This window comes from Panthera uncia (assembly GCF_023721935.1).
Source record: "Panthera uncia isolate 11264 chromosome D3 unlocalized genomic scaffold, Puncia_PCG_1.0 HiC_scaffold_8, whole genome shotgun sequence".
Classification (NCBI taxonomy): domain Eukaryota; kingdom Metazoa; phylum Chordata; class Mammalia; order Carnivora; family Felidae; genus Panthera; species Panthera uncia.
In genome coordinates, this window is record NW_026057586.1 from 2,885,942 (window position 1) to 2,899,594 (window position 13,653).

General features: G+C 52.9%; 1 protein-coding gene across 1 annotated transcript in view; it reads left to right on the forward strand.

Annotated features, from left to right (window-relative positions):
• Nucleotides 1-13,653, forward strand: part of ZNF516 (zinc finger protein 516) — a 123,948-nt gene that overhangs the window by 40,123 nt on the left and 70,172 nt on the right. The window contains 1 exon segment of the mRNA XM_049619438.1: nt 12,022-13,631. Coding sequence (XP_049475395.1) covers nt 12,199-13,631 — 1,433 coding nt within the window. The 5' untranslated portion in view covers nt 12,022-12,198.

The following is a 13,653-nucleotide window of genomic DNA, read 5'->3' on the forward strand; positions in this document are numbered from 1 at the left end:
CCTTACTGTCCAGCCGTGAATGCATCATTTCATGGGGCGGCTCGGGCCCGGGGCCGGGGACTATAAGCCTGGGATTGTTAATCTCGGGCAGATTGGTGTGTGCGGAGAGGGACTCCTCATTGTTGTCAGGGAATTTCTCCCTATTTGTTCAAAGAATAGGCTTTTTGTCTCAGCAGTAGATAAGCTTGTGCAGGATGTTAATGATGTATTTTAATTCATGGCTCATAATTCTACAGTGTAACCAGTAAAGCCCATTTCATTGTCTGCAGGCGAACAAACAGGCAGTATGTTGAGCAGACCGGGCCCAGCACCCACCGGGGGCCTGTGTTTCTGGGCTGGCCCTGCAGCCGCGGGCAGGACCCACCGCTCGGGGGGGACTCGCCTTCAGAAGGGCGCCGCCAGCCTGGGCCGGAGACTCGTTCTTTTGATTTTATGACTTGCCTCTTGGAGTCATACCACTCCCGTAAATATCCCGGGCGTCCTGTGTGCTGTGAGCTGTTTTCTTTGTAAGGGCATCTTCCCGGCCTGGCCGCTTCTTGGGATTTCACAGATTCTGCAGCCGCTCGCCGGTCCCGCCTCCCGGAAGCCCCGGCTGCCCCAGAGGGTGACCCGGAGGGGACAGGACGAGTGACCCCACGGCGCTGGGGAGAGCAAACCTCCCCTTTGCTGGCGTGATACGGCCCATTAACGAACCAGAACTGGGAACGTGCTCAGCTAGAGAGTTACTTGAGAACCGGGACGAGCTGCAAGGGCGGCTTCCTCCCACTGAAGAGTCCCAGCTCGGAGCAGGAAGCGCCCCTTCCAGTTTCCCAGCAGCCCCTCGAGCGGGGCGCTCCCACCGGTTCACAGACACTTGCACACTTGGTCTGTTATGCCAAGTGCTCAAAAATTCGAGAGGTTGTCTGCAAATCAGCCTTTGGATTCCTTTTGCGGGATGAGATTTTGATGGGATCCTCTCTGATCCTTTTGGGGAAATCGGTCCCAAAGCGACCGGCTTCTGCTTTGTGTTGATTTACTCCACAGAGCAGAAAACGGCAAGATTTCCCGTGGATTCGGGCATATGCTTGCTGTGTAAAAACCCGGACTGTTTTACCTTAACACCCCCCCCCCCCCCCCCCCCCCCGCCCCCAGGCTGGCCATGCCATATTTAACTGGTTAGGAAGGGACTGTTTAAAACAGGGGAGGAAGACCTCAAGTGCATTGCTGTGTTTTTGCCTCGGGAAGCCGTGGGAAGGATCGCTGGGAGCCCAAAGCCAGAAAGCCGGCCTGTGCCTTGGGCAGGAAGGCCGGGACCCAGCTTTGGGCGGATTCCCGAGTTTCTGTGGGCAAGCCCTCTCTTAAAAGACTGCTTTTCATGTGAACAGTTTGTTATTCAGGTGACTTTTCTGTTTTTTGGAATCTTGAATACTAGAATTAACAAAGGGTAATTTTCTCAAACTGCATTCCTTAGGAAGCCCTCTGAGCTGCCTCCAGGCCCGGAGAGGGGGATGGGCGGGGGCGGGAGTGGGGGAGGGGAGGGAGGGGCAGGGAGGGGCGGGGTCCCCCACGCTTCCCCTGAGCAGCTCTTTCAGTCCTGTTACTTACTGGGGCCGAGAGTGGGAGTTATTCTTGAGAGAATAATATCTGTACACTCCCCGTGTAGACTCAGCAATGAACAGGAACAAACAGAGTTGAGGTGCTTCATTTACAGTTATTTGCTAGAGTTGAGGTGCTTCTAATATTCCAACACTCTCTCCTTTTTAGGAGGTACAGTCGGTGTGTGACATTATGTAAGTGTACAGCATTCTGATTTGACGCCTGTATGTACGACATAGTGATCGCTACCGAAAACCCGGTCACCATCGGTCGGGGCACAGTGACCCCCATTTTGCCCACCCCCTCCCCCTTGAGTAACCACCAACCTGTTCTCTGTATCTCTGAGTTTGTTTTCACGTTGTTTTCTTTGTGTGTTTTTTAGATTCCACATTATGAATGAGATCACACAGTATTTGTCTTTCTCGGACTTATTTCGCTTAGCATAATGCCCTCAAGGTCCGTCTGTGTTGCCGCGTATGGCAAGATTTCATCTTTTTTATGGCAGAGTAGTATTCCTGTGTATGTGTGTGTGTGTGTGTGTGTGTGTGTGTGTGTATGCTACGTCTTCTTTCTCCATTTGTACATCGATGGACACCTAGGTTGCTTCCATATCATGTATCTTTTCTTAATTTCTTGAGGAATCTCCATACTGTTTTTCATTCCCACCAACAGAATACAAGGGTCGCCTTTTCTCCAGCATTTGTTATTTCTTGTCTTTTTGATAATTGCCATTCTGACAGGCGTGAGGTAGTTTCTCGTTGTGGTTTTGATTTATAATCTCCTAGTAATTAGCAACATTGAGCACCTTTTCGTGTACTATCTCTGTGTCTTTGGAAAAACACCTCTTGAGATCCTCTTCCCATTTTTTAATCGGTTTGTTTGTTGTTTTCATTGTTGAGTTGTAGGAGTTCTTTATATATTTTGGATCTCAACCCCTTATTGGATTTATGCTTTGCAAAAATCTTCTGTCAGTAGGTCGCCTTTTTTTAAAAGTGTATTTATTTTGAGACAGAGTGAGAGCGTGCGCGTGTGTGTGCAAGTAGGGGAGGGACAGATCGAGCAGCCCCCGCAGGCTGCTAGCTGTCAGCCCAGAGCCCAATGAGGGGCTTGATCTCATGAACCGTGAGATCGTGACCCGAGCTGAAATCGAGAGGTGGATGCTCGACCGACCGAGCCCCCCAGGGGCCCTGCCTTTCTGTGTTGATGATGGTTTTCCTCACTGTGCAGAAGCTTCTTAGTTTCATGTCGTCTCATTTGTTTATTTTTCTTTTGTTTCCCCTGCCTTTGGAGTCAGAGTCACAAACACATCGCTAAGACCAGTGTCAGGGAGCTTTCTACCTGTGTCTTCTTCCAGGACGTTGCATGGTTTCAGGTCTTATGTTGGAGTCTTTAATCCATTCTGAGTTAATTTGGTGTATGTAAGAGAGTGGTCCAGTTGTAATCTTTTGCATGCGCCTGTCCAGTTTTCCCAACACCTTTATCGGAACACTGCTTTCGCCATTGTATGTTTTTGGTTCCTTAGTTGTAAATTAAAAAAACAATTTTTTTTAACGTTTATTCATTTATTTTGAAAGAGAACGAGCTCGAGCAGGGGAGAGGCAGAGGGAGAGAGGGAGAGAGAGAATTGCAAGCAGCCTCTGCTCTGTCAGCTGATGCAGGGCTCGAACTCGTGAACCGTGAGATCGCGAAATGAGCTGAAATCAAGAGTTGGACGCTTAACTGACCCAGCCACCCAGGTGCCCCCTTAGTTGTAAATTAATTGCCTGTCTACATGTAGGTTTCTTTCTGGGTTCTCAATTCTGTTCCGCTGATCTGTGTGTTTGTTTTTGTGCCCATGGCATACTGTTTTGATTACTGTGGTTTTGTAGTATAGTTTGAAATCAGGGAGTGTGATGCCTTCAGCTTTGTGCTTTCTCAGGAGTGCTTTGGCTATTTGGGGTCTTTTGGGTTCCATGCAAATTTTAGAATTATTCTAGTTCTGTGAAAAATGCCATTGGAATTTAGTAGGGATTACATTGAATCTGTAGATTGCTTTGAGTAGTGTGGACATTTTAGCAATATTCTTTTTTTTTTTTAATTTTTTTGATGTGTATTTATTTTTTGGGAAAGGGAGAGAGAGCGCAAGCAGGGGAGGGGCACAGAGAGAGGGAGACAGAATTCAAAGCAGGCTCCAGGCTCTGAGCTGTCAGCTCAAACCGGAACTTGAACTCACAAACCGTGAGATCATGAGCCAAAGTCGGACGTTGAACTGACTGAGCCACCCAGGCGCCCCAGCAATATTCTTATAATTCGTGAGCACAGAATATCTTTTAATCTATTTGTGTCTAAATCTTTGTAATTTTCAGTGTATAGGTCTTTCATTTTCTTGGTTAAATTTATCCCTAGGTATTTTATTCTTTTTGATGCATTTGTAAATGAGATTGTTTTCTTAATTTCTCTTTCTGATAGTTTGTTATGAGTGCATAGAGATGCCACAGATCTCTGTATATTGATTTTGTATCCTTCAACTTTACTGAATTCATTTATTCTAATAGTTTTGTTGATGAGTCTTTAGGGTTTTCTATATATAACATCATCTCCTCTGCAAATAGTGAGAGTTTTATTTCTTCCTTTCTGATTTGGATGTCTTCTTTTTCCTTTTTCTTGCGTTATTGCTCTGATTAGGACTTGGAATACTATATTGAATAAGGGCGGTGACAGTGAGTATCTTTGTCTTGTTCTTGATCTTGGGAGAAAAACTTTCAGTTTTTCACCATCAACTCTGATTGTTGGTTGTGGGTTTTTTTATATGTGGCCTTTATTATGGTGAGGTATGTTCTCTCTGTACGTGCTCTGTTGAGTTTTTATTATAAATGGATGTTGAATTTTGTCAAATGCTTTTTCTGCATCTATTGCAATGATCATGTGATTTAAAAAATGTTTATTTTTGAGAGAGAGCACGCACGCAAGGGAGAGCGTGAGGCAGGGGAGGGGCAGAGAGAGAGGGAGACACAGAATCCGAAACAGGCTCCCGGCTCTGAGCTGTCAGCACAGAGCCCGACATGGGACTTGAACTCAGAAACCACGAGATCATGACCTGAGCCAAAGTCGGACGCCCAACCGACTGAGCCGCCAGGTGGCCCGATCCTGCGATTTTATCCTTCGTTTCCTCAGCGTAGCGTATCACACAGCCTTATTTGCGGGTGTTGAGCCATCCTTGCATCCCTGGAATAAATCCCACTTGATTGTGGTATACGCACCTTTTACTGTATTGTTGGATTCACTTTGCTCATGTTTGATGAGAATGTTTGGATCTCTGTGCATCAAGAATATTGGCTTGTAATTTTCTTTTTTGGTGGGGTCTTTGTCTGCTTTTGAAGTCAGATAACTAAAAATACAGACACCGCCGTGTAGATCCGGTAGTTGTTAACATTTTGATATATTTTGTCTTTCTCTTTTTCATAATCCATCTCTGAAATATTTCATCAACATTTCTCAAACCTGAGAATGTTCTCTTGTACTACCAACCTAACAAAAGCAATAGCAGTTCTCAACTATTCTCTAATACTTAGTCTGTATTAAAGTTTAGTTTTTACGAAGAGTTTGGGAGCTAGGATGTGTCTGAACACGTCTGCTGTGGATGATTCTAGCTGGTGAAAGACTTCACAGTTGTATTAACTAACCTTTTGTAATGGACCTATAAGAGTGCGCTGTGAATATGTGGGGGTCACTAGTGATTTCTAATTCAGTTTCCTAAGCTTCTGTTATTTTGTCCTTTTGAATTTATTAAGCCAAATACTGTCACTGCCAGGGAGTAGGTATCTTTTGGGTCTTGCACTGACATTTCATTTACTGATTCAACGATTATTAATAATAACGTGTAACATGTTAACCGCTTACCACATGTTAAATGTTGCACCTAGAATTCATTAATTTAAACGTCACAAAGTGACTATAATATAGTTATCATTATTATCCTTTATATTTAAAAACTGAAATGAACCGGGGAACAGAGAGTTTCAGACACTTCCTCAAGGTCACACAGCAGGTCCAAGTGAGTGGCAGATGTGAGTTTTGATCTTGGGTCGTCTGGCCTTGAAGCTCACTGGCTAGAATTCCTCCCACAGCTCTGTGGTGCCCAAAATGAGCTTGGCTCTGTGCTGGCTTGGGGCACTGAGCGGAGAGAAGGCACAGGCTCGCAGAATATGCCCTCCAGCACACAAGTGACCAATTAACGAAGCGGTAATTGTAACGTGTCAGAATGTGTGCTGGGGTCGGCCGCTGCGTGCAGAGAGCTGGTGGGGAGGGTCAGGTGAGGTGAGAAGGTGGGTTGGGAACTACATGCGTGAGGCCCAGAGGTAAGTGTGTGCGCATCTGCCCGGGAACAGAGCACAGGGTCACAGAGGGCGTCCCGGGGACATGCGTCTGGTGACATGGGCGCTCAGGCCCCTGTGGTCCCCGTCCGAGAATTTGGGGCTCTGTGAGAACATGAGTGCTGTGCAGGGCGCGGGTCTGCATCTGGGATGTGGACTTGGGCTCGAGTTGGAGGGGTCTGTGGATTCAGGAGGGAATCGAACGCGCAGCCGGCAGGACGCCGGGGATGTCACTGGGTGTTGGTGAGGAGGGAGCTGGAGCCTGGGGCGACCCAATCGGGTTTCATGGTCGGGTCCCCGCCAACGGGGGGTCGTGCTCGGCTCTAGAGTTCTGCTGCACCCCTGCGTCCCGGAAGGAGCCTCGACTTCCCTGGAATACCGCGCCTGCTCTTGTCCATGCAGGTCATTGCATCCCTCCCCGCCCTTCCGGAAGCATCTACCTGCCCTGCGGGTGCCCTGCCAGTACATGGTTTTCCATGCGTTTCCGACTTCTGGGTTTCTCGAGCCTGCACCTGTTTCTTGTCTTTGAGACGTGAGGCTCCCGTGAGCGGCCTGGCGCCTCTCAGACCCTGTTGACCGGGAGGGACTCTGGCGGAGACTGCAGGGTGCATGGGGGTGCTTCTAGATTCTTCTAGATTCTCTTCCCCTTCCGGCTGCAGGTGTGCAGGGCTTGCTCTTTCGGGAGTCACTGCACGGCAGGGGGACTTAACCCCAGGTCCTCCGCCTGGGGCTCCAGCTTGCTCCCCGAAGCCCCTTTCCTGCGTTGTCTCAGGTGTGACATGTGCTTCCCGGGACCCTCACTTGGGGACTGATTTATTCGTTGAAACGTTTGCCCACAGAGTAAATTTATCCCAGACGCAGCGAGTGTGAGCGTGTTGAGAAAGTCACTTCATCTCAGCCGTGCCGTGCAGGCCCACAGAGTGTGAGGTGTGGCGGCCCTCCGTCCGGCTGTGTGTTTAGGCCTCGTGGTTCACTTACGTGACTGCTGCCCGTTTTATTTTCGCAACTTCTGTGCATTGTCCTCTTAAATCCTTCCCCGTCTCCGTTCCCGTGCGTTTTTGTGTTATGAATACCCGATTTTGTTTTGTCACATAAACATTTTACCCTTACCTGTCTGGTTTTTTTTTAATCAATGCGATTCCACTTCTACAAAATGACATTTCAAAAAACACACGAGGCATTTTTAGTGGCTTCACACTGTTCTGCAGAGAAACGCACACGCAGTGAGCGATCCGTTGGAAATCTATTTTAAAACCCCAATCAGCAAGCCATTTTTGTGCATAAACAATTAAATTACACTCTCGTCTGGCAAGTTCCCAGTGACAGCCTTGGAAAAAGTTTGTAATACGATGACAGAACTGATTCGTTATGGGCGAAGTATGTGTTCCAACGGGGCCGCGGTTTGTGCACGCGTGTGGGCTGACATGTTGTCCTGTGTCAGCCAAAGCACATACGTGTGTCTGCTGTCACCTCCACCCCTTCCCTCTTCGTGTCCACGTTGCTGGAAGACTTTAGTCGCTCTGGTCTGCGTAAAGAGCTCGCGTTTATCTACACGTGTTGTAACACGAGGTGTCTTGGGGTTAACGCGGTGTCGTGGAGCAGTGAGAACCTCAAATCCCATTCGGTGTGTCTGCGAGAGTGAGACGGGCAGCTCACTACCAGGACGTGTTTGGCCGAAAGGGGCCAACGGGGGGCGGCTGCCTGGGGTGCATTTTTAAGATGAGAGCTCTGGTGACGGCATTCTTGCTCTTTTTTGGAAAAGAAGGGACGACCCTGGCTTAAATAGCAGTTTTTGCCCGCGGCCGAAAAGAGTATCCCAAAGATCTGTTGATTTGGCGGCCGATGAGGAAGAGAACCAGTCGTGGGGAATCGCTTTGTGACTGTTCCTTTAAAGGTTTGCAAGAAACTCGGCTGCAGGCCTGGGCCTGGGCGTCAGGAAGAGGGCCACCGAGTGGAGCTTTTTCAAGTGGAGCCAGTTTTGTTGATGTTACGATTTCCTCAAGATAGTGGTGTTCGGGGCTTAAATAGTTACTACTGTCAGAGCGTTTTTTCCCGTTTTCCACATGGATGTATTTTCCGCCCGGGGATATCCTGAAGTTCTGTAAAAGTGCGCCCCGTGCAGCTCCCTCGGGGATTCACGGCGGGGCTGGCTTGTGAAGGGTGGGGGTGGGCACAGAAGGAGCGGAAAACAAAAGAGAAAGAAGGGCTTGTTTTGCCGGTGGCCGGGGTGGCCGGGGCGCCGTGAGTGTCCTTCCTCGCAGGGCCCTGTTGGCTTTGGGGGAAGCTTTTAAGCTGGTTTTGGAGGAAGCGCGCGTGAGGACGCCGTGTTCTCTGGCGTTGGGGCTCTCGAGGGGCGGCGTCCAGGCTCCGGCTGGCGTCGGGGGTGCTGGGGACTCGGACTCTGTGCATCAAGGCAGTGAAGAGGGACCCTGGCTTTCTCAGCCAGCAAAGATGGCAGCCTGGCTCGATGTGCAGAGGACTGAGGCCCCCGATGGACGGAGAGGGAAGTGCGGCCGCACCCGTGGGACCAGCAGCCTGGCTGCCCCGCCGGAGGCTCCCACAGCCCGGACCCCTGGGGCCGGTGCCTCCCACCCCCCCTGCGGCGGACGGGGCTGCGCGCACACCTGCTGGCCTCCCGTGCCCTGTAGGGCAGGCCGTCGGCGAGGCCGCCCTGGGCAGGTGCTTCTTCTTGGCCGGTGGCAGGGATGTGAGGAAGGCGCTCGCCAGGGGCTCCGGTGACCCTCAGCTCCTGAGATGTGACGAGTGGATCCTGCGCTGTGAGGGTCGCCCCCGTGAGCCACCTGGCTGGCTAGCGGGCGGCCGGGGCTCCCGGGGTCCACTCGGCGACACTCGTGGCTGGGGCTGGGGTAGAGGCCCCCGGAGCTGCCCCCCGGCTTTGGAAGCATTGACTCTCAACGGCTCCTGGGGGTGCTGAGCACACGGTGGCAGAGAAGGAAGGAACAAACCGTCCACGGAGCGTGCATCTCTGATGACCCGAAGCGGTCTTCTCACTTGGAAAAAAAATGCACTTTTATTTCCAGGTGCATTTGTTAGTTGCCTCCCGTGATCCTCGAGTGGTTGGGCACCAGCACTCCCCGTACCTTGTCGCTGTGGCTGGTTTTCGGCTGTTTGATCCCCTTGGGCTGGAGAACTGTCTGACGTTGAATACTCTTCGTTAACCAGCCGAGAGGTCCAGTGGAGTCTGTAAAATTATTTCAGAGCCCCTAAATTCCAGTGTGTTTTTTTTTCTCTGTAAAGTTATTTCTTTTATGATTCTTTAAACTCATAAGATCTTTATACCCAGATTAGGTCACTGAGGTAGTTGCGAATAGTGTGTTTGACTCCTACTTTTGTGTATTTTATCATACTCAACATTTTGGGGGGGGCAGATAAAAGAAACCTTGGGATAGAAGGAGATGCGCACACATCGTTTGCCTCATAAACTCGTAAATACCCTACGGCCATACGAAGCTTGTGCCGGGACCCAAACAGCTTGAGAAAATGAGTTAAGTTAGCTTAAATGGTCATTAAGAGTTCTTGTTAGCCTCGCTTGCCCAATTTTAGGGGGAGCTTCTATTTCTTGACGTTACTGGACTCATTGATGTTTTGGGCTCTTTCTCAACAAGAGGAGCTCTGTGCACCCGTTAGTGTAAAGAGGAAAGGGCACCTGTGCCCGGCTCTGCTTCCTGCCTCTTTTCAGACTTTGCCGCCCTCACTGCATGGGTTCCTGAGGTGCCCGGGAAACTCAGTGGCATGGGGCTTGGAAAAGATGTTTTGGAATACAAATTCCCAATAAGATTTCTCCTCAGGGTCTCTGGGAGGAGGCGTTCGGAGAAGGCAGGAGCTGTGTTGTCTGTTCAGAAGGCGGCCAGCGTGGGCGGCATCCACACACCCTTGCGGTGAGAGGGACACGACGTATAAGGTGCTCAGAAGCCATAGTGGTGGCACCTTCCGGAGACCCTCCCCCGGTCTGTTGCTCTGGTGAAAACGTGGCAGGCTGGACCACCCGGAGCAGACGAGGGGTCACTGCCCCAGGGTCTGTTGGGAGACAGACAGCCTTGCATTTGTGAGCAGAACATGTCTATCAGTACGTTCGCTGAGAACCAGAAACCTACAACTTCTTCGTATTTCGTAAATGTTGTAACACGGGCTCGTCGTGCGGATGAGGTTGTCGGTTTGTAAAAACATGGCTTCCTTTATACGTGCCCTGGCTGGTTTTAAAGCAAATCTGCCCGTCCGGGTGCCTCTCGGCGCAAGTCTGGAGTCCCCCGGCCCCTCCCCGCCCCCCAGGGAGACCCTCAGAATCCTGATCTCCGTTACTTGTGACTAGAGCTAAGAGGGATGGAAAGACCACATCCCACGGGAGCTGTGGCCCTGCCTCCCTTTCGAAGCCATCAGAGTAGGATCCTGGAAGACGCCCTCCCTCACATCCTTTATAACTGGCTCACTGCTTTGTTTATTCTCCCTATCACAAGTCAGATGGAAATTCCTGTTTTTGCCGCAGACGCTTGCTCTCTGGCGTGCGCTCTCTGCTTTGCTGTGGCATTCGGGTTGGCTTTCCTGCAGTGCAGGTGACCGGCATGGCGCCGGGCACCTCCCTCGTCTGGGTGGCCTTGGCTTGTGCACAGAGTGCTGGAAACACCCAGGCACCTAGAGGAGCCGCTCACCCCCTGGAGGGTGCGCTGGCCGTGGACAGGACAGTGAGGCCCGGCGTGACACCTGCTGTCAGTCGCCAGAGAGAGGCAGACCCAGCCTCCTCGGGAAGGCACTGTGGCAGGCTGACCTCTGGTGAAGTGGGCGGGGGCGGGGGTGGGGTTGCTGCATGACTCCCAGGGTCTGGAGGGTACTCTGTACCGGGACTGGGACTTAGTCCTGCAGCCAGAGCCCAGGGTGCCTTTTCGGGATCGGGGTGGGGTAGTGGTGCAGGAGGACAAGGACAGGACCGGGAGGGGAAGGGGCCGTAGGGTTTGGGCTTTATCTGGGAGGCAGTGGTCTCACGCCCAGGCGCACCAGGAAGTGTCTGGTCCTGAGCACAGACCTTGCGTGAGCTCAGGGTTCTGCTTCTGCCCCTGGTCGCCTCTCTCTCACTAAATCACCTGTGCTCTTAGCTGAAGACTCGTTTCCCTAACATCTGAACACAACAGTACGTGTAGGTGTGAACTGCCTTTGCGGCTCACTTGTCCTGGGCACCAGCTGTGCCTCTGGGTCCTTTCTAACCCTCCTCCCTGGTCCTCTCCCCTGGGCCCCCATTCCTGCCCACCCTGCTTGGGTCTGTGGTCTGTGTTTCTCACACTGCCTACAGCTTCATGCACCTGAGTCTCTCTTTAAAGATCTGGTATCTTCTGGAGAAAATTATTTTAGCATGAAGTCATTTACAAGTATTTATTAATTTTTTTTTTTTTTTGGTTTATTTACCTATTTTGAGAGAGACTGAGACAGTGAGAGTGGGGGAGAGGCAGAGAGAGAGAGAGAGAGAGAGAGAGAGAGAGAGAGAGAATCCCAAACAAGCTCCACACTGTCAGCACAGACCCCGACGTAGGACTTGAACTCACGAAACTGTGAGATCATGACCTGAGCTAAAACCCAGAGTCGGACGCTTAACTGACTGAGCCACCCAGGCACCCCAGCAATTATTTATTTTAATGATTCAGCACACAATCATTGTCAGTAGTTGTTTAACTACTGGTTTTTGAGGGGCGCCTGGGTGGCTCAGTCGGTTAAGTGTCCGACTTCGGCTCAGGTCATGATCTCATGGTTCATGGGTTTGAGGCCCCTGTCGGGCTCTGTGCCGACGGCTCGGAGCCTGGAGCCTGCTTCGGATTTCTGTGTCTCCCTCTCCCTCTGCCCCTCCCCTGCTCGTACTTGGTCTCTCTCAAAAATAAATCTCAAAAAAAATTTTTTTTCTTTAAACTTTTGGTCTTTGAGAGCAAAGCAGCTGCTTGTACATGGATTTGAATTTCTGTTGGCGTCTCCTTTAACCTGGACTGGATTGATATCTTGAAGGAGTCCGCCCGTCGCTCCCCGAGGATGTTACTGGGTCCCTGCTCACGTGGGAAACCGTGTTCCTAAGATCTCCGTGTCTCTTGTGTTGCAGGTGCTCTCTGCCGCCCGCCATGCTTTCCAGGTAGGAGACGCACGTCGTCCTGGGAGGTGCGTCTCTGCAGCCGGGAAGCCAAGGCCCCGTCGGAAAATGGAGAGATAAGACGGCGTCTGGCAGGCCTGTGCGACAGAAAGCCGTGCCCGCCCCTGCCGGGGAGCCCCTGTCGCGGAGATGGATCGCAGCCGAGAGGCCGAGGTGGAGCTGAGGAGGGGCTCGAGCCCCGGCAGGGCCAGCAGGAGCCCCGAGGTGGACGGGGACAAGGCCATGAGCCACAGCTGCTGCATCTGTGGCAAAAGCTTCCCCTTCCAGAGCTCCCTCTCACAGCACATGCGCAAGCACACGGGGGAGAAGCCCTACAAGTGTCCCTACTGTGACCACAGGGCCTCGCAGAAGGGCAACCTGAAGATCCACATTCGCAGCCACCGCACAGGCACGCTGGTCCAGGGCCACGAGCCGGAGGCTGGCGAGCTGCGGGTGTCTGAGGGCCTGGATGGGTGCACCAGCCCCACGAAGAGCACCTCCGCCTGCAACAGGATCCTGAACGGGGCCACCCAGGTGGACAACAGCAAGATCCTGCTGAGGAGCAGCAAGAAGGAGGCGGAGGGCGCCGCGGGCGCCCCGGGGGAGGGCCAGGCCGCAGCCCAGTGCTCCTTCTGCAAGTGCAAGTTTGAGCACAGGAGGGACCTGGAGAACCACGTGCACCAGGCTCACAAGCCCTTCCGGTGCCGGCTGTGCAGCTACGTGACCCTCCGGGAGGAGTCCCTGCTGAGCCACATCGAGAAGGACCACATCACCGCGCAGGTGCCCAGCGGCGCCGAGGCGGACGCGGAGCACGGCAAGCCCGAGCTGACCCCCGGGGAGTTCCCCTGCGAGGTGTGCGGCCAGGCCTTCAGCCAGACCTGGTTCCTGAAGGCTCACATGAAGAAGCACAGAGGCTCCTTCGACCACGGCTGCCACATCTGTGGCCGGAGATTCAAAGAGCCGTGGTTCCTCAAGAACCACATGAAGGCGCACGGCCCCAAGACGGGGAGCAAGAACAAGCCCAGGAGCGAGCTGGACCCCGTCGCCACCATCAACAACGTGGTGCAGGAGGAGATGATCGTGGCTGGCCTGTCCCTCTACGAAGTCTGCACCAAGTGCGGGAACCTGTTTACAAACCTGGACAGCTTGAACGCGCACAACGCCATCCACCGCCGGGTGGAGGCCGGTCGGACGCGGGCTCCGGCCGGGGAGGGCGCCGTGGTGCAGGGCGGCCCCCCGGACTCCCAGCAGCTCTTCCTTCAGTGCCTGAACCTGCGGCCCACGGTGGCCGGCGCGCCCGCCCGCGGGCAGGCCGGGCGGCGCGTGGCCGAGCTGGACCCGGTCAACAGCTACCAGGCCTGGCAGCTGGCCACCCGGGGCAAGGTGGCCGAGCCGGCCGAGTACCTCAAGTACGGCGCGTGGGACGAGGCGCTGGCCGGGGACGTGGCCTTCGACAAGGAGCGGCGCGAGTACATCCTGGTGAGCCAGGAGAAGCGCAAGCGCGAGCCGGAGGCGGGCGCGCAGGGGCCCCCGCGCAAGCGGGCGGGCGCGCCCGGGGACCCCGCGCCCGGGCCCCTGGACGCCCGGCCGGCCGCGCGCCCCAGC